General features: G+C 37.0%; 1 protein-coding gene across 2 annotated transcripts in view; it reads right to left on the bottom strand.

Annotated features, from left to right (window-relative positions):
* itga8 (integrin, alpha 8) overlaps nt 1-25,502 on the bottom strand; it is a 130,266-nt gene extending 104,764 nt beyond the window's left edge. For both annotated transcript variants that reach the window (XR_012392125.1, XM_021466921.2), the window contains exons 1-8: nt 25,175-25,502; nt 24,688-24,821; nt 16,482-16,582; nt 14,305-14,428; nt 11,307-11,368; nt 8,546-8,591; nt 3,370-3,495; nt 2,826-2,870 (exon numbers count right to left, since the gene is read on the bottom strand). Coding sequence is in view for 1 of the 2 variants with exons in the window: in XM_021466921.2 (XP_021322596.1) it covers nt 2,826-2,870; nt 3,370-3,495; nt 8,546-8,591; nt 11,307-11,368; nt 14,305-14,428; nt 16,482-16,582; nt 24,688-24,821; nt 25,175-25,383 (847 nt within the window). In the remaining variant the exon portion in view is untranslated. The remainder of the gene's footprint in view (nt 1-2,825; nt 2,871-3,369; nt 3,496-8,545; nt 8,592-11,306; nt 11,369-14,304; nt 14,429-16,481; nt 16,583-24,687; nt 24,822-25,174) is intronic.
* Between the last annotated feature and the right edge of the window lie 1,495 nt (nt 25,503-26,997).

The following is a 26,997-nucleotide window of genomic DNA, read 5'->3' as shown; positions in this document are numbered from 1 at the left end:
GGTCGCTGGTTCGAGTCCCAGCTGGATCAGTTGGCATTTCTGTGTGGAATTTGCATGTTCCCCCCGTGTTCATGTGGGTTTCCTCCGGGTGCTCCAGTTTCTCCCACAGTCTAAAGACATGCGGTACAGGTGAATTGAATGAACTAAATTAACTGTGGTATATGTGTGTGTCAATGAATGTGTATGAGTGTTTCCTAGTACTGGGTTGCAGCTGGAAGTGCATCCGCTTTGTAAAACATATGCTGGATAAGTTAGCGGTTCATTTCGCTGTGGCGACCCCTTATGAATAAAATGACTAAGCATGAATGGGAAATGCATGAATGGATAATATAAACACTTTCAAAGTATGTTTACAATTAATTTTTGTCAATTGATTAATGTATACATATAATGAAGGTCATATTTTAACCATAACTTTAACAGCGTATATTCATGCACTGTAAAAAAAAGATGCATATAACATCTCCTTAAAGGTCCAGTGAAATTAAAATAGGGTTTTTAGATGTTAGTATCAGTATGTTAGTTTTAAGTCTGTCTATAAACTAGTGTGCTACAAAACAGTTACAAATTCATGTTTAGAATATATTAAACGATTATAAACATCCAAAGCTTGCAGTTTGTCACCTCCACCTAAACGGATCAAAAACATTTTTTTTTTTCACGTGACCTTATTACTTTAGTTTCTCAACAAATCTTGACCTATCAAAAGCTCTCTAGTATCTGACATGCATGTCCCCTTCAAGAAGCTTCCCATTTGTTTTTCATTTGATGCTTGATCTTAACCACTCTCACTGGCAGAGCTGTGATAAAAACAAACCGATTTTAGTTAAAACTGCGTCAAACATTAAATAAAAAATGCACATTTAAAAGCACTTCACTGGACCTCTAAAATAACTTACTTTTGACAATCTGCAATGTGCCAGCATAAGATGACTTTACACCAGATTTAAGAATCTTTTTAAGCGTTTCAGGCAGTTAATAAATAGGATTAATAAGGTTTTACTTTTGAAGGATGGGTCGGTCTAATGTATAGGTATTCTAATGATTGCTTACGAGTGGATGTGGGTCCACACATGTGTATGCATCTGAGAGGGCCGACAGACTGCAGACAGGCTGTTTGTCACTGGGTGGCATGTCAGGGACACAATCCTGTGAGAACTCTGTAATTATGGTCTGAGGTTGAAGGGTCCGATCAAAGCTCAGCAAGCAACAAATCCACACAACAACCACACACAGAGACAGAGCTCTCTCTCATAGACTTACATTCATACACAAACTCAAGATCTAAAGCAGCATCGGAGCCCACTTACATTAACTCTATCAACAATTACAAATCCATATTTTCAAAATATATTTTTTATATTCCATATAAGAAAGTAACACGATATCCTCTTAACAAGATGTGGCTTGATAGAAGGTATCTTTTCCTTATTAAGTTTCAACTAGTTGTGACAGTAGCTATGTTTCCATCTAAAGATGCAAATTAAATTTATGCGCAAAACTTGAATATCTAGCCTGATCTCATGAGGAAACGTAAGTATTTTACGTTTTGTCAGTTTAGTGGCTAATTCGCACGAATTCGTACTAATTGAGTCGTACCAAAATGTACAATTTTAAAAAGGAGGCGTGGCACCCAACCCCACCCCTATACCTAACCGTCATTGGGTGATGAGAAAATACTAATTAGATCATACAAATTCATATGAATTAGCCACTAAATCAAAAAGTTATGAATTGTCGAGAGATTGTGTTGGAATATCGCATTAAGACATGCAAATAAAGCAATGTTTCCATCCAACGAGTCAAAGAGAACAAAATCGTCACTTCCTGATTAACTGGCATCAAATATTAAAAAAAAAATAAATAAATAAAATTTTTGTAAATCTTTGTGCAGTTTATTTATAAAATAATTTTGAGAGGATCACGTTGATTATGATTGATCACGACTGGTCCCGCATCAGCTTCACGCCAATCAGATGAATACTAACTCACTATAAATAACCAGTTTTCCACTTCAGTCCTTTCGTCTTCCACCCATACTCCTCCCCTTTTCCTGATAGAACAGCATGGCAGCCCAGTGGTTAGCACTGTTGCCTCATGGCAAGAACGCCACTGGTTTGAGCCTTTACCGCACAAGTCTGCATTTCTGTGAGGAGTTTGCATGTTCTCCTCATGCTAGCAGGGGATTTTCCCCAGGTTCCCCAGTTTCCTCCCACCGTCCAAAGACGTAAATTATAAGAAAATTAAATAATCCAAAGTGGCATCATAAGGCAAACTATTAGCCAGCTATATCTCTCAGCTATTCCTAACACGTTCACAAGCAGGGGAGTTCTCGAGACCTACCTGAGCTCAAACTCCCCTCTCGCCCTTCAAACCCCGCTCTTCAAACTTCATCCTCATTTTATAAATGGTTTGAGTCTCAGAAGGCAATGCCGACACACAATGAACACATGGTGGTGTTTGAAGGCATGTGACGCGGAGCAAAGATGCTCTTGACAATTCTGGAGGTAATTAATAATATATTAACACTAATATTCAAATGGTCAAGGCATTTTATAATGACCAAAACAACATTTCAGATGTTTAACAATGTGCTAAGTCATCACATGATCTCTCAAAACAAAATCACATGACCTTCTTGCACATACTGGAATTTGTTTGGTAAAAGTGTTTCTTTTTATACGCATTTTCAAAATGTATGCTGCTGCCATTTCTATCAACCTTTGAGCTTTTTTATGCACAAATCCAAAATGTGAGTAAATAATGACAAAACATGTAATAAATTGCCCTGCATTCCTACATATAAATCATTTTAGAGTTCTCACCTTGTTCCGAATCCCCTGTGAACTCTCCAACCGCTACAGAATATCCTAGGAGACAAAGAAAAAGAACATAAGAAAGAAGAAAAGAAAAAACAGACAGCTAGTGGAACGTTTGATCCGTTTAATCAAACTGTAGGATATGAAATTATGCATACTCAAATTGACTTTTTATCTCATAATTTTATTATTTATATCACCATTACCATGGCAGTCCAGCTGCAATGAAAATTACTCACCGCTAATGATGGAAAACGCTCATAGGATTTCAAAATGTGTATTTAACAAATACTTGTGTGAGGGTCTACGAGTGTTTTGAGGTCTGCAGTTCCAGATGGTAATGTTATCAGTAGGCACAGACTCAGCACCAAACTGAGCTATGAGACAGAGGGTCAAGGTTACCTCAACATACTTGTGTGTGTTCGTATGATCGAGTGTTTTTTAAACTGACTGAGGGGTGGTTCTCCTGACCCATAAACACAGCCCCAAGCAAATCGCTGGTGTCCTATAAAGCATCTTTACCTTTGAAACACAAACACAAGTCTCTTACCAAGGTAACTGTCATCGTACGTGTCTGATGCTGCCACCGTCTGCTTTTCTCCTTGAACTTTACGCAGGATTGTTTTCAGAGAATAGCCGTTTAATATCTCGGCAACTCCGGCTGTTATCACTTGGCCTATACACACAAAAACAAAAAAATACAGATTGTGTTTCAGTGAGATGTGTATCATTGACAGTTGTGGTGGCAGATGTTGTTACTCATTTGTGTTATTAGTTGTTCTAATGGCTAATTATGCCCTTTATTGTTGCCATAGGATCCTTTTGAGTTTCACCTGTGTTTTGTTTAGTTCTCTTTTTTTGCTTTCGGTATACACAGCCCTCATTTGTGTTTGTTTTTTCTTGTTACATCTTGTGTGGTTTTCTGTTCTGTTCCTTGCCTGTGGTGATCCAGAGTGTTTTTTGTTCATTAAAGATTGACAGCTGGAAACAGGTGTTCTTCATTGAGTTGTTAACCACACAGTGACAGGATAATTGCAATAAAGTAAAGCCTAAATTGCAACAACTAAATTATGAAATGTTTTTAATTATATACATAAAACCATTGTCCTTTTATGTCAGTAATAGTAACATATTATTTCACGAAATACCTTTCAACGAAAATATATTTATGCAGTGTAACAAGCCTTCAGAACTGCCTCAATCCTTCATGGCATAGATTCAACAAGGTACTGGAAATATTCTTCAGAGATTTTGGTTCATTTTGACAAGATGGCATCACGCAGTTGCTGCAGATTTGTCAGCTGCACATCCATGATGCGAATCTCCCGTTCCACCACATCCTAAACGTGCTCTATTGGATTGAGTTCTGGTGACTGTGGAGGCCATTTGAATACAGTGAACTCATTTTCATGTTCAAGAAACCAGAGTGAGATGATTTGGGCTTATAACATGATGCATTATCCTGCTGGAAGTAGCCATCAGAAGCTGGGTACACTGTGCACATAAAGGGATGGACATGGTCAGCAACAATACTCAGGTAGGATGTGGTATTGACACGATGCTCAATTGGTATTAATGGGCCCAAAGTGTACCAAGAAAATATCCCCCACACCATTACACCATCAGCACCAGCATGAACCGTTTATACAAGGCAGGATGGATCCATGCTTTCATGTTGTTGACGCCAAATTCTAACCCTACCAACTGAATGTCGCAGCAGAAATCAGACCACGCAATGTTTTTCCAATCTTTTATTGGCCAGTTTTGGTGAGCCTGTGCAAGTTTTAGCCTCAGTTTCCTGTTCTTAGATGACAGTAGTGGCATCTGGTGTGGTCTTCTGCTGCTGTAGCCAATCTGCCTCAAGGTTGGACGTGTTGTACGTTCAGAGATGCTCTTTTGCATAACTTGGTTGTAGCGAGTGTTTATTTGCCTTTGTATCAGCTCAAACCAGTCTCGCCATTCTTCTCTGACCTCTGGCATCAACAAGGCATTTGCACCCACAGAACTGCCGCTCACTGGATATTTTTTCTTTTTCTGACCATTCTCTGTAAACCCTAGAGATGGTTGTGCATGAAAATCCCTGTAAATCCCTCAGCAGTTTCTGAAATACTCAGCTCAGCTCATCTGGCACCAACAACCATGCCACGTTCAAAGTCACTTAAATCACCTTTCTTCTCCATTCTGATGCCTTTGAACTGCAGCTGATCATCTTGACCATACCTAAATGCATTGAGTTGCTGTCATGTGATTGGCTGATTAGAAATGTGCATTAACAAGCAGTACCTAATAAAGTGGCCAGTGAGTGTGGCCGGTGACTTTTGTTACATATCATATTATCAATATCCTCATATTGTTACAAAACACATGACAAAAGCTTAATTAGTATGACCCTAAAATAATTTAGGAAAGGACAATTTATGTAATAAAGCACACTATGTACATTATAATATAGGATTGATACATGTTAAATGTTGAAAAAAAATCATGGGAAATCAATGACCTATTAATTTATGATTTGGTCCAAGGATGAACAGGCAGAATGACAAAGACATCAACGCACAACAGTGAGAAATCCTTCCTGTAATGCTTTCACAATGTTCCGATTTATTATTCTGCAAGAATCTACAAAGCCATTAAACAAGAACCGAGGAAAATAGCAGACACAAGTCCTCCTTACAGATTAAGTTTAGATATGGTGGATAAAAAAGCAAAAGAGAGAGTAAGAGTGAGACATTTCCTTTGTTTTTGTTTTTCAAGTTCAAGTGACTACAGCCTGCCCTGAACCCTAAGCATTAATCTCTTTTAATATGTGTGTTTAGCTCTGTGCCTCTAACTTGCATATGTTTTGCAGATACAAATGACATGGCATGTGGTACTTCTTCTCCTCACAAAAATCTGTTGTCCTTCTTCAAAAAAAATGATAGAGGGCAAAGGTTAAGATGGACGGAGCATGGGAAAAGAGGAGAGAAGGCGAGTGGCAGGTCATAACTTCTAATGCATCACTATTTGTCCACAGCATGAAGTATATGAGAAAGTGAGACCTTGTGTCTGACATACGATTTTCATGTCTTCTCGAGTGATCTATCTCTCCATTACAATAAAAAACTAATAACACATGTGAGACATGATGTGGAACCCAGCATTATTAGTATTTATTAAGGTCTGTACTCTGTGTTTAGTCTTTGGGGGGGTCTGAAGATTGAACTCGTCTGTTTTTATGGCTGAACATACGACTGCAATTACACAACAATCAACATTTGGCATTGTGATCACATTCAAGCACATAAACAATCACATATACATCCGGCCACAAAATATTTAGCTGTGCCTCATTTAGTCAGAGCCAAACATAGATTCCACACATTTTTATTTTAAAGGTGAACAGCGCCTTCTCTCATTTTCTTTACAAGCAGCAAATTTAGTATTACTGAGTCACAATTATAGCTAATATTTTTGCCTATTATTTACTAATTGTCTGCATCAGCTTTTTTATATTCTTATATATTTTCTGTTTTTAAATATATTATTTAATACATTCTTTAAAATACATGTTTTTTTGTTAATATTAATTATCTTTTTAAATTTCATCCAAAATTGTATATTATTTTGTGTATTTAGTTTAGTTAATTATAAAACAACACTGTACAAGATAAAAGCTAAAATGATTGGTAAAATACTAGACAGTTATATAGTAGACACATCCCATAAGGCACAGGACGTCAATATCAGATTGACGTTGTACCCCAACATCGTGGGATGTTGCATTTTGTTTGGAAATTAAAATCGGCCGAAGTCAATGTCCAACATCATACAAACAATGCATTTTGGTTACTTTCCAACGCAACGTGAAAACAACAAAATATCAACGTCTAATGATGTTACAGCTTGGCATCATTTGGACGTTACCAATATGACGTCTATTAGACGTTAGATTTTGGTTGTCATACCTGACAAATAAATGTCAGTATTTGACATCAATATGACGTCGTTTTAAGATGTTGGCTCGATGTTGGATCTTGGTCACTTTCCAACCCACTAAACATTAGACGTCTGATGGACATGCATGTCAAGTCTATATTGCATCTGTCAGTGTAATAGATGTCATTTGAATGTTGTTTGGACGTGTCGCGCAGTGAAAACACAACCTAAATTTAACCAACTATTAAGTGAAGTTTATTTATAAACTTATTTCGAGAGGATCACATGCTTATGATTGCTTGCAGCCGCTCCTGCATTATTCAATTTATGATTCACCAATCAGACGATTCATGAGCCACTATGAATACCCTAAGTTCCATATAACAGCCATCTTCATTTTGAAGAACCCCACTTCCACCCCTACTCCTCCTCCTTTCCTAGATGGGTGGCACGGTGGCCCAGTGGTTAGCACTGTTGCCTAACAGCAAGAACGTAACTATTTCTAGTCCTTACCAAGCCAGTCGACCTTTCTGTGTGGAGTTAACACAATCTCCCCGTGCTCACATGGGTTTCCCCCGGGTTCCCCGGTTCCCTCCCACCATCCAAAAACATTCAACTTAAGTTTATTGACTAGTCCAAATCAGAAACATAGACATGCTCCTAGTACATAGTTATCTCTTAAGAGCAATTACTATCTGTTCATTAGCTACTACAGCATGGGAGTTCTCGAGATCTAGCTGAACTCAAACTCCCCTCTCACCTTGCAAACGGGAGGGAGCCCCAAGCTCGAGGATCTTATGAGCTCTGGGCTCTCTCCCGGGACAGCATGCCAAACAAGCTTTATAATTATTTATCAGCTAAGTGTGAAATCCTAAAAGTCTTGGGACGTGTCTCTGCTGGGATTGCACATTTAAGAGGCAGATTCTTTTGTTACGTTTTTCTGTTATCAATATCGTCCCTTCCTATTAATTATTACCTATTACTATTACAGTCTATCAACATTAAAGGATTTAAAAGTAAATGTAATTGTGTGGGGGGAAAAATAAAGAAACTGTATAGATATTTGCCTTCTAGTAGGCAGTATTAGTATGGACTTTTACAAAAATCCACGCAATAAAATTTCCAGACTTAAAGATTTTATTAATATGCATTACTTGAATTGTTAATTAGCATTAATACTGATGTCACAAAATAGTCAAAAGGTTGCAGATTTGTTATTATCTTTATCTTAGCTAAACAGATATCTACAATATTTTAGATGTGCTTCACTGCTAACTAAGCAGAATGCATTATGTCCACTATTTAAAGTGTGGAAAGACAGGCATTAACTTCCTCTTAGTTAATAGACATCTTTTAAAGGTCTCTAAAGCCTAGACTAAAGCCACTGACCAGAAAGAATAGCTTATTGACCTCACTTTCTGTCTCCTATTATCACAAACACTATATTAACACTATCACTAACCCATCTGTGATAAGTCAATTCTGACAGAGCACTTCACTGAAGACCAAATGCAGAGCTCTGATTGGCTGGACAGACTCTGCAATGGTAGCGCTAACACACTGAGATAATCCCTGATTATTTTGGTAACGGGGCTCCTGGGAGGTGACATGTCATCAGTCTGAGTGCCTGTTATTCTACTCTGAAGGTAGGGGAAGGGTCAGCCTGGTCAGTTTGTTGGACGGAACAGAGATTCTTGGGCTCCTTTGAGAATGTGAGTCTGGGTTATGCGAGACCTCTGTCTGCCAATCTAACTCTGTAAAAGAATGGAACAGTGGAAAAGACAAAATAATGAGAAGAAGTGTGTTACCTTGCCAGTAGAAACTCCCTGGTCCTCCCACGACCAGAGTCCCTTCCTGAGAAATGGAGAAAAACAGTGAGGAAATAGAAGAGAAGGTAGGAATGAGGACACAGGCCTCAAAAATGTGTTTGTGTATTTCTGTGGGTTTGCTTGTGGATTTTGAGAAAGAATATTGAAAAAGATGTACAAGAGACTGGCAAAAATGATGGGTTTTGATTATTTTATAAGTGCTAGTAATAGAGAAAAAAGAAATGAGGCATGAACTAGTATAACAGAGGTCAGCTGGTAAGAGCTGTGTAAGACATCCTCACTATCCAGGCCTCAAGAGAGCCATTAGCAACTCCTTCCTGAGGTTGCAGACTTTAGTCTCCTTGTTAGTGCACCCACCTCTAATGCCGGTTCCTGCTTTGAGCATAATGAAATGAACCGGAAGGGTTACATTGGTGCCATGACCTGGATGGAAGTGAGGTTTTAGCAGTGTAACAGATGACACTTAGTTGGACCTGTGAAGGACAGCATCTTTCCTTTTGCTTTATGCAACAGACGCTATAAGCTGTCCTATTTAGTGCTCTTGTTCTTGTACCCATGCTTTGTGCTGGTTCCCACTCTGAAATCAGTGGGGTTATACTAGAGAGGGGGTGCCGAATCTACCTTCCTTCAGGGTTTAGCTCCAACCCTGATCAAACACAACTAAACCAAATACGTAGGATCTGAAGGAGCACTTGGTAATTAAAGACAGTTGCGTTTGATCAAGGTTGCAGCTGAACTCTGGAGGAAGGTAGCTCTCAAGGAACAAAATTGAGCACCCCTGTACTAGAGCCTGGTATGACCTCAACATGTACTGTATACTTGAGACTCACATTTGACAATTGTGTCTGGCTGCAAACTTGCACTCCAGACACATGCTCTTCCTCAGCAAGTAACATCACTGTGAGGGGAAGGTTTAGGGTTGGGTTCCACCTTTAGCCCAATAAATACAACCAGTTTAGGTGGATGCGTGCAAATAAACCTTAATCCACTTGCATTCAGAGGTGCACCAGCTGCTGACATTCACAGCTGCAATTTTTCATACCGAAAATAGTCAGTTATTGGTGCCGTGACCCGGATGGGCGTGATGTTTAGGAGGATGAACTTAACGGAAGCCTAGGCTATGTAAAGACAATTGTAAACACTCACTTGTAAGTCACTTTGGAAAACAGCTAAATGTAAATGTAACCTCAAAAGATGCAACAGCACCTGATGCTTAAGGCTGCAGTCTTAAGAGCCCATGCCAGTGCACTTGCCTCTAATACTGGCACTAATACTACACTGGTTCCCATTTGCAGTAGGCTACGTAGAACAGCAGGGATTTTGTTTGTATTGTGACTCATATGAACGTTTTTGGGGTGGTGAGTGTAATGGAAGTCATAGTTAGTGGGATCTGTGCCTGTAAGTGAAATTAGTTAACCATACTCATCTAGCCTCAAGAGCCACAATAGCAACTAACAAATGAGAGAATGTTCATTAGAGTCTTTGGTTCTCTTTCTGCTTCCAATATCAGAAAAGCCAATTCTTGCTTGGAGTGGGGCGAGAAGGACAGTTGCATTAGGGGTGAGATTCAGGGCTGAGGTTAAAGCAGGTCACACACTGAACTTGCCATGTTGTACCTCTTTTAAATTATAAACATTGTTTTCTATAAGGATATACACACCAGCACCACCATTAGGTGTCTATTTGCATTGCTTATCAAGGTATAGAAAACTTTGTAAAAATGTTCGGTGTGTGACACACTGGAGGTGCTAAGTGCAGCTGAGGCCAGCTAGTAGGATTTGCTCAAGTAAAACTTACTCCCCAGGTCTCAAGAGGAACAGCAGTGACTGACACCAGAGGTTTCAGTCTTTAGCTTACTTATGCTGGTTCTCATTCAGTGCAGGGTGAATAAATCAAAAAGATTTACATCGGTGCAGTGACCTAGATGGAAGGGAGGTTTAGGGGGTGAATGTAACGTAAGCCAGCCAGTAGGATCTGTGCAAGAAAAGTTCACTCCCCTTGCCTCAAAAGGCACACCGGAGAAATTACAAATGGATCAAGGGTCAAAGGGATAAAAAGTAGGGTCATTCTACATATAGAAAGTTGAAGTCAGAATTATTAAACCTCCTGAATTATTAGTCCCCCTGATTTATTTTTCCCTCGATTTCTGTTTAATGGAGAGAAGATTTTTTCAACACATTTTTAATCATAATAGTTTTAATAACTTATTTCTAATAACTGATTTATTTTATCTTTTCTTATCTTTTATGCCAGGATGACAGTAAATAATATTTGACTAAATATTTTTCAAGACACTTCTATACAGCTTAAAGTGAAATTTAAATGCTTAACTAGGTTAATTAGGTTAACTAGCCAGGTTAAGGTAATTAGGCAAGTTATTGTATAGAGATGTTTTTTCTGTCAACAAATATAGCTTAAAGGGGCTAATAATTTTGACCTTAAAATTGTGTTAAAAAATTAAAAACTGCTTTGATTCTAGCTAAAATAAAACAAATAAAACTTTCTCCAAAAGAAAAAAACATTATCAGACATACTGTGAAAATGTCCTTGCTCTGTTAAAAATCATTTGGGGAAAAAAAATCAAAGGGAGGCTAATAATTCTGATTTCAACTTTATTTATTAAAAAAAACTGGAAGTAAAAGTTTCTTTAATTTTGAACTGAAATAAGAATAACATTTCAGAAATTTTGTAATCATAAAGATGAAATACACAGACAGGGTTGAGGAGTGAGATTTATTACCTTAGTAAAATCAACACTGAAGCCCGCCTGGCAGAAGCCCTGGCCCTCTGGGTCTGGGTTATCTACAGAGATCACAGAAACCTCAGTAATACAAGTCATCAAGATATGAATGAGTAAATAAAGTTTCAGCACCCTGAAGACAGATGTGTACAATATATGATTTGATATGATGCAATTCCTCAAAAAGGTCACAAGTTAAGTAAGATTAATGTAGATACAATGTGTACATTACTCTTTGAAAACTTAATCATTAAATATATTTATTATATATTTATCAAAACAGTAAAATACTTTCACAATATTATAATAAAAATTAAAAAGCGGCACGGTGGTGCAGTGAGTAGCGCTGTCGCCTCACAGCAAGAAGGTCGCTGGTTCAAGTCTCGGCTGGGTCAGTTGGCATTTCTGTGTGGGGTTTGCATGTTCTCCCCATGTTCGTGTGGGTTTCCTTCGGGTGCCAAACAGTCCAAAGACAAGCACTATAGGTGAATTGGGTAAGCTAAATTGGCCATGTATTTGTGTGAATGAGAGTGTATGAGTGTTCCCCAGTGATGGGTTGCAGGCCCGTAGCTGGGGGTGGGGGGTGGATGGATTCGGATGGTTCGAAAGACCCACCACTCACTGACAAATGTCCAGAATATATCCCTTACACAAGCTTGTTTGTCCTATGTTGACTGCTATGCCATAATAAATTGGGAAAATATCCATCGAAAAAGGCTTTAAGACCAAGCAGAATCCTGTTTTGGCGGTTGCTTTAGCGTGATCTGAGGAAAGTTAAATGTGCTGGCCAGTTTGTGTTTGACTAATAAATGATAATAGGCAATACTATTATAATAATATAACAATATATAACAGTTTTTAATTTAAAATTTGAACAGCATCCTTTTTTCTAATGATATATGATTTAATAAATTTGTATCTGAAAAATAAGTATTATTCTCTTTTTTTTCTAAATCTTTAGGAAATGTTTTTGGTACATCAAAAAGGGCGGTTTATGACCATCCCACAAGTTAATCCAGCAATAAAATAGTGCTTAAAAAGTATTTAAACCTCATAATTAAATAGAAAATGAGGGGAAAAACTGCAAAAACGTCCATATTTTAACAAAAATCCAAAGTCCAAAGACATGCGGTACAGGTGAATTGGGTAAGCTAAAATTGTCCATAGTGTATGTGTGTGAATGAGTCTGTGTGGATGTTTCCCAGTGATAGGTTGCAGCTAGAAGGGCATCGACTGCGTAAGACATATGCTAGATAATTTTTGGTTCATTCCGCTGTGGCGACTCCTAATTAATAAAGGGACTAAGCCAAAAATTAAATAAATGAATAAATAATAATAATAATAATAATAATAATAATAATAATAATAATATAATTGATCAAAACCAAATGTCCAAGTCAAAATCTAACCAAAAAATCTGACTGGGACATAAGAATGTTGTTTTCAACAAGGAACACGCTGAAATATATTGTACAGTAAGTTATATCCTGTGTGTGTTGATATAATGTGTCGTACAGTAGGTGGGGTGAATTAATGAGCCGTAACATCACTTCCAAACCTCAACGTCTCCTACCCAGCATGTTCACTTGAATGCAATAAAAACACTTTCCCTCTGTTTCTCATTCCATCCCTGTTTCTCTTATTTGCCAGTATTTTCTCTCAGTATCACATTTTCTCTACAGAACTATCTTTCCAACAGTGTGTGTATGCTGTAGGTATTCATAAACACAAGGCGGATAAAATCATCCCTGCCATGCATCTTGGCAAGAACTCTGGCCCGCCAGGATGACGGCTGGCACATGAAACAGTTTGAGGGAAATAATTCAGCCATTATGGCCTCATATGTCACATGAAATTTTCCCTCTGAACACATTAGGCATAGTTATTATTAATATACCACTTTACACTACACTAACTGTTAATACAGATGCTCTCACTGTGTATGTCTGCATAATAAAAAGTTTTCACAGAATCTAATGTGAGGACATAAAACCAGAGTAAATTGATCAACTCTCCCAGACTGTGAATGAGACTTCAAAATACAGGAAATAAGCAGGAAATTACAGGAAATTGTGCTTCCCCTGTGATCTTTACAGTAGGGCATATGGGTGCCATGACAACTGCCACAACTGGGCAGTATGGGAAGCAGTGGATGCATGTGTGTTTATGTGTGAAATGCAAGCCTGACACAACTGCTCATTTTGACAAGTCCGGGGTTACCAAATTGTTACTGTATTTTTATCCAAGAAATGTAGCTTTGGTGAGAATAAGAAAACATTGAAAACATTATACCAATCCCAAACTTGTACATTACATTAGAGCCTTACAGTGGTGAATTTGTGGAACACTGCAATAATAGAACTGTTGGACTAGTTGGACTGTTGTTTTTTTCCTTCACTTTCATCAATTGGTGAAGTTTGTCCCTCGCCATTGTCGCCATTGGCTTGCTTGGTTTGGGACTTGTGGAGCTGCGCATTGATGGATTTGGTCTTCAGTGTTTGGACTTTTAGTAGTGAAATTTAAATCACACTTAACTGAACTAAACTGAATGTCAACTCTAAAAACTAGACTGACACAGTTTCAATTTCAATATGTTAAGCTAAATAAAAGATTGTTCAGACTCAGATAATAAATAAAACAGAAATAATTTATAATTTCTTGTGTGGCCTGGTACCAATTAATCCACAGACCAGTACTGGTCTGGGGCCTGGGGGTTGGGGACCATTGGACTAGTACATCCCTGTATCAAATCATCAGAGGAATTTGAGTTTGTCTCTATGTATACAGTCTAGTCAGTAATTATTCACACCCCTGGCAAATTCTGACTTAATGTTTGTTTAAATGATAATAAAAGCTGAGAAATATTTTATTCCACAATGATGCCTCTTGTACATCATCTTATTATTTTTGGGATAATGTTATTTGTGTGTGTGTGTGTGTGTGTGTGTGTGTGTGTGTGTGTGTGTGTGTGTGTGTGTAAGGAGAGATAAACACTCACTGGTTCTACAGGGTGAATACTCAGCATAGGCACTAAAGTTCTGCACAGCCACATAACAGGTTCCCACAGGATCCATCTCACTGCTGACCTTCACTGTCCTCCATTGATAGAGGGGAGCACAGGCCTACAGAAACACATAAACACTATGTTACAGTCTTCATTTCATTGACGAATAATGTTTGCAATAGTTTTTGTGAACAACACTCCATCATAGACTAATAAAAGACAATAAATCATCAATTAAAATTTTGCACGGTAAAGAAATATGAGACGCAATACATTTTATGCACATAGACTTTTAATTTTCAGTCAGCCAGCCTAGCCCAAGTCTTTTCACTTCAAAATCACTATGTTTAAGGTCAGATTTCTTTACAAATCAGTGATCTTCACTGCCTGATTGATATACAATATGAAGTGGGTCTTAGATCGGAAAAGAAACTCTGCATTGAATTCCATTTTCTGCCACCAGGTCTTTAAAATATGAAAATATATTTTTTTCCCCCAGTATTTTGCTGCTGCTTTTGACAGCACTAGTCATTTATCTCGTTTTATGCTTGAACAACTAAATGAATGCTTAACTCTAATTAACTGATTGTATCTTAATTACATTACAACATCGATGCTGTAAAAGGAACCATATGAGATCGAAAATAGTCACATTAACCTTTCACTGGATGATTATGATTGGTTGAAAAACCCTAGCTGTAAATGTCAAGGACATGTTATTTTTTTTCTCAAAGTTATATTTGTGTTTTTGTTATAAACTCAAATTAATTTGTTATAATTTGTATGTTTATTTCAGTTATAAACTCATAATATGTAATATAATGCAAAGCAGAGAATGTGCACCCTTAAAATTGTTGGAATTTATGGGTTTGTAAAAGAAAGAGTTGCTATTGAAGCATAACAGATCACATGTTTAAGTTGAGTGAAGTGCGGGACCATGGCATTATGGGTGAAACTGGCATGGTGGCAGAGAGAAGCTAATGACACAGAGCCTGAGAAAGAGTTTATCAATCTGCATGGTTTAAGAGGGCGCACACGGTAATTTATATTTAATTCTGTTACATTTTGTGTATAGTATTGTAATATGTCAGTTTACATGAATGCTGCTGTGTGTAAAGACTGATGTTACTGGATTCAGAGTTGTTGCACATATTCATATGCCTTTCAGCGGACATTTAAGTGAGAGACTGTAAAAAAGGCTCTGAGGATGTTTTATTTTAGATGTTACTCAATTGTGAAAAGCGTTGCACCTGGAAGGCCAGCGTAATACATATGCTGGATAAGTTAACGGTTCATTCCGCTGTGGTGACCCCTAATTAATAGAGGGGCTAAGCCGAAAAGAAAATGAATGAATAAAGGAATGTATTTGTGAATTATTTTATTCCTGTTTTAAAATGTGTTTTATTTAACAGCGAGGACTGCAATGGAAACAAGCTCAGGGCTTTATTTTGTTTTTATCCTTAACAGTTTTTATTTCAAAATGTATAGGTTACTTGTATTTTTGTACAGCTTGTCTAAAATCTGTCAAAATAAAGTTCAATTCAATTCAAAATATCATATTTTGTGTTCAACAGATGAAAGAAACTCATAAAGATTTAAAACCACATGATTGAGAATTAATGACGAGAAAATTTAGATTTTTGGATGAACTGAGACTTTAAAGTCTGAACAGGAGATAGGGATGGGGGAAATCTTTCATCTTATACAATATTTCTGAATAAAAGCTTTTGAAAAAGCAAATGTTTTCGGTTTTGGATTGTGTGAACTACGGCAGACACATTTGGGCACCAGGCCTCCTTTCATGTAATAACTCGGGCTTCTTTCTTTCATACATCAGCAGTTCTCCTTCTCACATGGTCAACCTCAAATCAACATTTTCCAAAAGCCCCTCAGTAACAGAACAGAGCCACATTTCCTATCAAAACATTTTCCCAAAACAATCCAACACTCCAATGCTTTCATGAATGAGCCTCTGATTCTGGATCCCATACATTGGTGAATGAAACACTAATGCAATACTATTAAATAGATATAAAGCCATTGAATGGCAGATACTCAATAATAAAGAGTACATTTTCCAACCACATCCATGAACGCACGGAAGCAAGCATCCAGCATGAATATGACTGCAAATGGTCTTTAACTGGATTACATTTCTGAGCATCACTTACCACCACTTTGCCTTTGTGGGTCCTGACTGTTGCTCCAAACCACTGATGGGATTTAAATTCTAGAGGCTCTCGTGTCCCGTTCACTTTAATCATACGGTTATCTGGGAAAAAAGAAAGAAGAAAAAGGAAAGTTACAGAAAAACAGAGAGTTGGACTTCAGTTTATAATAAACAGAAAACATCAGGAACCCAAGGAACGTAAATGGTGCCAATATAGCCACTCTGGAACAACAGCAAATTAGCCTGCTTGCAGATGAGTGTGTTTGTTTATGTGAAGGCACAACTTCAGGGGGTCGTTTTACACTCAAAGTGTGTGTACACATGTACATGATTCTTCGGATCTGGGTCTACAGGGTTCTGTGTGATCCAGAGAAGATCTTGCGACAGCTGGACCTGTTTAGAGCTCCATAAGGTACAGTCTACACCTCATAAAAACACATCACCTCTAATCCTTCTCTGCTTTCTCTCCAGCCATTACTATGGGCCTTTTTCTTCATGCTAAATGTAGTTGTTATTTTTTTAACTTGTGTGGTTAAAGATTTAGATTTTTTAGGGATGTATTCTCTGATATGGAACTTTTGGCTGACAGTAGCTATGTTTCCATCCACCTACTTTAATGCACGTTTTGGAGATGCTCATAAAAAGACGGTTGATAGAAATGCCAAGATGAGCATCATTTTGAAAATGTGCATAAAAAACATATGCACATAACTGAGTAGGATTAACTTTTTCATCGATGAGAAAAGATGCGCATACACTACAGTAGAAACACTTTTACCGAACAAATTTCAGTATGCGCATTAAAAAAGTCATGTGATTTTGTTATGAGAGATTACTTGATGATGAAAATGTGTGAGAATGGACAAACCAGCGGACTGAGCGCACTGTAAAACATCTGAAATGTTGTTTTGGTTATTCTAAAACACTCTAACCGTTAATACTAATAATTACCTCCAGAACAGTCAAGAACATAAAAAAAAAAACTACCCCACATGTTCACTGCATATCGGCATTTGTCTTCTGAGGCGCAAGTCATTTAATAAATGAAGAAATGATTCACGCAGCTTTTCATACCACAGTAAACTCCATTTTTAGTGTTAATATTTGCCACCAGTTAATAAGGAAGTGACGATTTTGTTCTCTTTGACTCGTTGTATGGAAACGCTGCTTTATTTGTACAGTATGTCTAATATGAAATATTCCAGTTTTGCGCATAAAGTTAATTTACATTTTTGGATGAAAACATTTTTGGATCAAAACTATTAATTGCTCTCAATATATGAAAACCAATAACATATGAACTAATAAATAAATAAGCCGCTAAATATAAATCTTGATTTAGATTTTGCAGAGCCTGATTTGAAATACCAAAGACAAAATGGTAAACAAACATAGTGAACAATTGATTTTATTCTAATTGCATAAAAAAGGAAACATCTAGATTTTAATTTTAGCAAAATGATTGTTTTTTTTTTGTTTCCTCTGATAAAAAAAAGTCTTCTAAAGTGCTCTTCTGCTGTATGCAATGTGTCACATCCTCTGAGAGGCACCAATCAAATCCCTCACAAACTGTGTGACTGAACTGATGAAAATAATCCATAATTAATTAATTAATTCATTCATTCATTCATTCATTCATTTTCTTTTAGGCTTAAGGCTGATTTATACTTCTGCGTCAAGCGCACGTGGATGCTACGGCGCAGCCTACGCGTGGATGCACCTGAGGCGCACCTCTCAAAAAATTTAACTACACGTCGCAACAACGCACATCGCAAGCTCTGTCATTGGTCGGCTTGGAAGCGCTGACGAGTGTGTGCGGGGCAAAGCGTCGTCCGTTAGAGCAATTGATTACAAGTGTCGACTGTTTACAAGAAGCTCCAGATGGAGACTATTGCTTTGTGATTACCTTGTGGTTAAAGTTGTTGCACGTCCACCAGTTCCTGCCTCAAAATGAGTTTAACCACTTGAACATTAACGAAGCGTTCAGAAAAAAAAAACATCAGCGAAGAAACTTGATACAGAGGAACATAAACACCTCACTGCTAATTAGCGTTTTGGAAGTATTATTGCAGAGCAACAGAAACAGCGGGCAGAAGTATGTATGCACAGCTACATGCATTGCATGCGCCGTGGGTCAAGCCGATCACTTGACGCTGAAGTATAAACCAGGCTATATAGTCCCTTCATTAATCAGGGGTCACCACAGCTGAATGAACTGCCAACTTTTGCAGCATATGTTTTACACAGCGGATGCCCTTCCAGCTGCAACCCAACACTAGGAAACATCCATACACTTGCATTCACAAACACAAACACACACACACACACACACACACTCGGGGAGAACATACAAACTCCACACAGAAATGCCAACTGACTACGCTGAGGCTCGAACCAGGGACCTTCTTGCTGTGAGGCAATCTTCCTACCCAAATTCCAGCATCACCTTTAATACTGTGGATACTTTATTTCAATGTAACAGTTCATAGTTGAAAGAAAAATAAACTTAAAAACAAAATAAGCACTTCTCTTTACCTGCCATCCCTCCACCTTTTATCCTCCATTTTCTTGTTTGCAAATGTAATTTTAATTAAAATCCATGTGATTGAGAATTAAGTCAAGCTGGTCATGTGAATTCACTAAATTGACCAACAAAAAGTTGCTTAGTTTGAAAGTGAGTTCTGTGTGACTTGTGCTTCATAGCACTATGCTATGAAAAAATAGACTTTTTCACTCACGCAAACATTCAACCTCAAGTAGTTCCATGTCTTTAAATCAGTTTTCTGGCTGTAACCAGTTTCCAGCTTTCTTCAAAGTATACTCTTTGGTGTTCAACAGAAGAAAGAAATGCAAACAGATTTGCAACAAGTGAAGGTTGAGTGAATGAATGACAGAATTTTCAATTTTGCTTCCTAGTCTTTTGGGATATAGCTTGTTCTCCGTTAAAAGTTTAAAGACTTTGATTTACAGAATTTACCTGGCAAAACACTTCTATAGACTAACAGAACTTCAAAACAAGGACTTGAAGCATATCTGAGACTTCGGTGTACACTTTTTCACAGACAGCTAAACAGTGCATCGTACCAACCAGCCAAAATCTCTAGCAACTGCACAGTATAGCAACCATCCAGATCAATGAATGTGATAGCAATCAACATGAACTCCTAACTAAACAGTCAAAACACTCTAGCAATACATTTACTGAGTCAGCAGTATCAATATGGTGGTCAGCCATACTCCATTTACATTTACTTTCTTGCAACGCCCAATTCACACCAAAACAACAGACACAGAGAAACCTCAAAGCAATCACCTTTAACACCACTTTGGTCACATTTGCTGTATTTGTTCATAGGAAAGCATCACTTACAAATGTATCCCAGAGGTCAGCATGCCGAAACATGCTTTTCTTGTTATTATGCAAATGTTTAGCTTTGGTTTGCATTTGTTGATAATGTTTTGTAAGCTGATAAGTGCAACATGATCGTGTTGCATATTAGGAGGCTGTTGTTTCTGATGGAGATCAGCAGACTGTGTGAACAAAAGTACAGTAAACACTATATTCTTCACACTAACATACTCATGCGATACTATTTTCGATTCATAAACATAATGATAGTGAAATTCTAAACACAGTAAAGTAAGAAAAATGCCAGAACAAAGCAGGACACCATGTTCAAATGAACACATGTTCTGATGACACACACTGTGGTAAAATGCAAGGTCAGACTCACAATATAAAAACCCAGCAGGGCATCATTGGTCCTTTTAAACATCTGTTTCATTTTTGGGTCATAAACACATGCTTGTCATTCTTCCTTTTCATTTTACTCATTAATATACTATTGTGGTAAATGATCCCCCCACACTCTTCTGAATGAAAACTTCTATAGTATTAAAAAGCATGATCAGTGTAAACAAAACAAATGCCTTCACTAACATATTTAGATCATGTACTCTGTATCTACATATTCATGTTAGTAATAATTAATGCTGGGTTGTTGAATTATTAGTATATAATGCACACCTAGGAGTGCATTATGCTGTAATAATTCAACAGACCGCTGTCAATTATTCTGCTTATACCATGGCTATCACACTTATTGTTCAGATTTGGGCTACACATTATTGAAAATAAAACTGACAATATTGCAATAATTGTAACATTTTGCTTTTCTGCTATATAGTAAGTAAGTAATGTGTATTTATATAGCGCATTCATCGTGTATGGCCATACATCCAAAGCGTTTCACACCACCACCAGTGTGCAGCATCCACTTGGATGATGCGACGGCAACCACAGGACAACAGCGCCAGTGAGCTCACCACACACCAGCTACTGGTGGAGAGAAGAGACAGTGATAGAGCCAATGCGATGAATGGAGATGATTGGGAGGCCATGATTGTATGGGTCGATGGAGGGTATTTGGCCAGGTCACTGGGATTACACCCCTACTCTTTTACATGAAGTGCTATGGGATTTTTAATGACCACAGAGAGTCAGGACCTTAGTTACATGTCTCATCTGAAAGACGATGCTCACTGACAGTATAGTGTCCCCTTCACTTTACTGGGGCATTAGGACTCACACAGACTGCAGGTTGAGCACCCCCTGCTGGCCTCACTAACACCGCATCCAACAGCAACCTAGTTTTTCCATGCGGTCTCCCATCCAGGTTCTGAACAAGGCTCAGCCATGCTTAGCTTCAGTAAATAACCGGTCTTGGGCTGCAGGGTCATATGGCTGTGGCATATATGAATATATGAGTATACATATGAATATAATTTCACAAGATGACTTTAAATCTATTTGGAAAGAATTCCTAATTTTACACTGAGAGTATTTTGTATTGCATAAAATACAAAATAAAAGCCTAGATTAATAAAATAGAACAAAGATGAAAGTGAAATGACCCGTGTTATTGAATAACCAGTGATTAAATACTGAAATTTAAAATGACACTGCATGATCTTCATTGTATAAATAATTAAATACAATAAAACTTTTGTTTTAACTTTTGTTAAAACTACAAAAGATATAATTTCTTCGTTTAAATTCGCTTAAAACATTGCATAGTTACAGGTCTTGAAGCCCCATCTAAATGAAAATCTTTCAATCTATGATGGTTAAACTTTGTGAAGACTCACATCATGTGAACTGTTGTGTCTGGGTAATAATCCCAACTCAACATTACAGATGTTGTGAATACTGAAGATGCACACATTGCGATATCGATGCTGAAATTATATGTTGTGCAGCTCTAGTTCATTCAGTGTGCGTGGGTCTAGTGTTTCACACACTTCATTTTCAGCTTTTTATTTTGTATTAATTAGAGTTTTGCCTTTTGTAAGCTGTGAATTAACTCAAACCATTATGTGTAGTTATTTAAAACTGTAATGCGGTCATGACTTCCGTGGAACTACTTTAGCTGTACTTTTATATAGCTGCTGTGCCTTTACATAATTGTACAGCTAATAATCAGCAAATCATAATCAAGCATTTAACAGCCATATAGTATAAGTTGAAGTGAAATGTGCCTCTAGAGTGTGTGGACATGCAACTATGAAGTTGTGTGCATGCGAGAATTACGAAGTTCTTTGGTACATGATCCTGTCTGGTGTATCCAATGAATTAACTCTTCTCAGTCAGGACAGCATTAGTCACACACACTGTCATCAGAGATGTCAGACGCACACACACGCGGGCCTTGCCCCCCATGGAGAGCTCTGAGGGCCACAGTGGGAAGAGCACACAGGATCAGAGGTCAAGTGTCTTAAAAACAATGTGACTAATGAATCTGGAAACGTGTGTGATCTGAGTAGATGTTCTAGAACGACAAAATGCATGACGCTAACAAAGAACAGACATCGCTTCTGCCCTCCCTTGTCTGTTTTCTTATTTCCCTTGTGTTCACAGCTCTTTTAAGCCTCTTTCACTCACCTCATCACCATCAGGCTCCATCTAAAACCAACCATCTTGAACCAGAGCATCAATGCTTTCATCTCAAACAGACAATCCATTTCAATGCCAATTCCTGAACTGATGTATATAACACACACACACACACACATACACTATAGTGTCTGAAACGCTTCTCGGTGGCTGAAGATGGCTGAATGGCTAAAGATGACACAGTCAGACTACTAAACAGTAGTAAAATAAATAATCTAATAAAAATAACGAAAGAACAATTCAGAACTAATAGCCAAACACTATAATCAAACAATAATGATTCAACAAAAATGATCTTATAAGCAATTTCAGCATTAGGTATTTTAATTTCATGTAAATCTAAATTAAAAATTCATAATTTTGAGTAAAATATTGGTGATTTTTCTGTCCAAATAACCTTTTTCTTACAATTCTTAAATATAAACTGATAATTCATTATTATAAGGACCTATATTAATCTGTTTCTACATGGAATCTAACTTAAGTTTTCACAATTGATGAGTTTTATCTTACAGTGGTGTCATTTTTTCTTGCAATTATAAGTTCGTCTTTTTCACAATTTAATTCTGAGCTTAATTCTGACTTTTTCACAGTTATGTTTCACAATTGTGATTTTTTTTCTTGCAACTCTTGGTTACCGGTCAAATATTTGAGGTCAGTAAATAAGCTGATCCTGCTTATCAAGGCTGCATTTATTTCATCAAAAATACAGTACAAATTGTAAAATTGTTAAATGTTCTTGCACCATAAAATAACTGTTCAAAAGTAGTTGATCATTTAGTTTAATAATTTATTCCAGTGATTTTAAAGATGAATTTACATCTTCATTACTCCAGTCTTCATTTACATGATCCTTCAGAAATTACTTTAATTTTTTATTATTGTTAATATTAATATTTATGTTATGTTTATTATTATTAATTGTAATAGTAATAAAAGCAAAAATGACTGGAATAATTTTATTTGAAATTACATACAATAAGAAACTACATACAATAAGTTTTTTTAATTGTAATAAATAATTAACAAGTTGACATTTTACCATTTTACATTTAATAAACGCTGCTTTGATGAATGAAATAATAAAAAATATATAATAAAACATGAAAAAAAATTAATAAATAAAACTGACCCCGTTTTTCTTAACAGCAGTGTATATCACAATTTTTACTTCAATTTTTTGTATCATTTTAGTATAATTTTTCCAACATTTGACATATAGATTCAGAATTAATTGTGAATCTCAAAACTGTTTATCCCTCACAATTTTAAGTTTAAGATCTCTTGTAATTTCTTGGCCTATATCTCACTATTCTGTCAAATCCTTAATTCAGAGTTTATTTTTAACAATTTAATGTCTAATGGTGTGTTTTTAACTCTAAAAGAAGGTCACAGCCCATTCTGATAAGAGCCCAAGTTAGATTCACAAACAGCACATAAATTCTGCGATCAAAGCTCCCTCTAGAGAGTGCACTGAATATAACCACGCGACTCTGACGAAACATCAGCGCTCACATTCCCCAGCATCCAACTCTGAGTCTGTCTGCAGTCCATGCCGCTTTCCTGAATCCAAACCCACTGCATTTTCAGGCAGACCATGTCTTCTCGAAATAGTCTAATAATATACCAAAAACTCACGAAAACTTCTCCCCAAATGACATAATAGATCTGAATCAATGAATCAAAAGTGTTCACTTCGAGTTCGGCTCTGTTGCACAATTTCTATTGACATGATCTATTCTTCACATTTTCCCATCATAAAATAAGACATGACCAATTACAGAAGAAAGAAATTAAAAATGCAAAGATAAAATGTTCTGGTGACCTTACTAATAGACGCGCGTAATGGACGTCTAAATTACGGCAGATTACGCGCTGAGGTAAAGTTACGCGCCTTTCTCTGGTAATTACTCCGCTCCTGAAATTTTAAACCAAACCATATGCGGCGAAATTAACTCTTTCTTGGATGTGGTTTTTGATCTTTTTATTGGAGGAAGAGGAATTTATGCAGCCGAGTCTGAAGATGAAGCATGGGAAAGGAAATATCTGTGTAAGCAGATTTCAGAAATAAAAAGTAGCCTATATATAGCCTGATGTCTGTTTGCGAATAAGATTTAATTGAAAAACTGGAATTAAATTAATTTAGTAATTACAACGATAAAAAGTACTCGTTCTCAATGAAGGGGGCTAATTGCGTCAGTGGGACCTGGACCTTTTGCATGAACCATGGGTAATAAATCATGAGGGTACCTACTTGCTTTATCAAAGGGGATCTGGCGGCAGGAGTCTGGGTCTGATGCCGGCCAGGGGCAGTAGTACACCGCTCCTCCCTCCACAATCCCCGGCTGAGAGGTGTTCGCTTTAGGAGCCCCAACCAACACCGACATGCTGGAGAGAGAAAGGCATAAATCTACACACAACGGCATCCTACTGGATCAAAGCATTTACAAGTGAGAAAATATCTCAACTGTTCTTAAAATTTATGTTTATCTATTTTATGTCAGCATTCTAATTAAATTCCCTCAAAAATCAACTTCAGAATTGTGTTGGTCCATATTGGTGGTGCTGAAAGTGTTTTTGCATAAAAAAGCTGCGAAGAATACTCTTAAATATTGTTTGGCATAAACCAAACCAAGACTGAGTTATGGTTATTTCTACACTTGGGCTACTGGAAGATACTTCTCTTTGAAAACTTTTTATCAAACAAAACAGCTAAATAATTCACTGAAATTGCCACTTACACGTTTCTATCCTGTGTTGGGTGGTAAAAGTCCAGTGAGTATCCAAAATAACTTCCCTCAGGTCCATTGTAAACCGTGGGCTTTTCTAAATCCAGGTTAAAAGCTGCAGCTTCGCAAAAAAATGACAACATGAGGAAAAAGCATCGAAAACGCATGCGGGACAAACAAGAGTGCATGGCTTCAGCCCTGTGTGTCCGAGTGTAATCCATATATGCTGCTTAAAGATGTGCAGAGAGAGTGTACGGTATGTCCGTGTTGAGCTGTCATATGTTGAGTGCGCGCTCCACGCGTCTGCTGCTGCCCTCTTGCAAGCTGCGCGCCTTTCTCTGCGCGAACCCTGCGTACTAAACATTATAATGAGCTGCGCACGAGACCGGACTCCTGCACCACATCACACAGCATCCGGCCAACTCCTTTTATGGAAACACACCCATAATATACATATACTCACAAAATTAGACAAATAGGAGATGAAGATATATTTAGGCTAATACTAAAATGAGACTAAATACAATTAGAAGTGACATTATTTATTTGAAATATTTTTAATAATTATTAAACCTATTATTTTTCCTAATATTAAATATTAGTTTCTATATGAATCATGGTTGGTTTCATAAACACCCATAATCCAACACAACATTGTTACATTATCTTTCTTACTATACACTAACAAAAAACAGACTTTGTTACTATATGTTTGTGTATACACTCAAAGAATTATTTTTGCTGCTTGTTTAAACTACTTATTTAAAATGAGCCAAAACAATTCTTGAGTTTTTTTTTGACAACTTAATTGTTTTATGTTCAATTCACCTGAATTTGTAACAAACAAACAAACAAACAAACAAACAAAACAAAAACAAACAAACAAACAAACAAACAAACAATTACAGTTTTTCTGAGTGGCTCTGGTGCATTTCTCACACTATTTACATTTGCACAACAGTTAATGCATTTCCCAAAACAATTAGTCATTTGTGCACATCCTAGTAGCAGTATCCATTGCACATGCTTTTGGACATGCATCAATTGCTTTCATACAACTCTCTGCTATTTAAAACATTATCATTTGCTTGTCATGTCAGTCAAAATTAACTAAACTTGTAAATGCTTAATGCTCATTCCATATAAAACTAATAGTCCTCATTTCATTACTTGAGTCATTACATACAACAATGTTGAACTAGTTGTCAAATCTTTATTTTCCTGAAAATTTCTTCTAAATTGAACAATTTCATGAATGATTTACAGACCTGTGTATATTGTAGGTTCAGTACCAATATGTTCTGCAATATTTTTTACAGTTGTGCACAGCTCTGCCCAAAGGAAGTTTATGTTTGTTGTAAATAAGGCTTTATTTATTCTTTTGCACAATGCTGTGAATAAATTAGAATTGCAGCGAGCATAAAGCAGTAAAAATGTGAAACATACATCTTCAGTGTCTTGTACTCAGATACCTCACTAAATGCAGTGATGTGTAACTTTACTGTAGTTTTCAAATGGCTGTGCAAATAGTATAAAGTGCTGTCTAGAGCATTTTCAGGAAGCGTCACCAAAATCTGACTTTTTTTTGTATTGAAAAAATGTACAGAGTAAACTGTCATAATGAAAACATGACTAATCCATTTGACTATCTTGTTCATAAACAATGGTGTCAGGACTTTTCATCTTGATGACACTGATACTTTGATTACTTGCTTTTAAGGAATGAACTATCCATTTTGAGCAAGTGACACACATCATCTAGGTTTTGCAGTTTGTACTAGTTGTTTTGAGAAATGCATTAACTGTTGGGCAGAAATACACTAGTGTTTTGAGAA

The sequence above is a fragment of the Danio rerio genome, chromosome 16, assembly GCF_049306965.1.
Source record: "Danio rerio strain Tuebingen ecotype United States chromosome 16, GRCz12tu, whole genome shotgun sequence".
NCBI lineage: Eukaryota > Metazoa > Chordata > Actinopteri > Cypriniformes > Danionidae > Danio > Danio rerio.
Note: the sequence above shows the minus strand (reverse complement) of the source record. Positions and strands in the feature narration are given on the sequence as shown.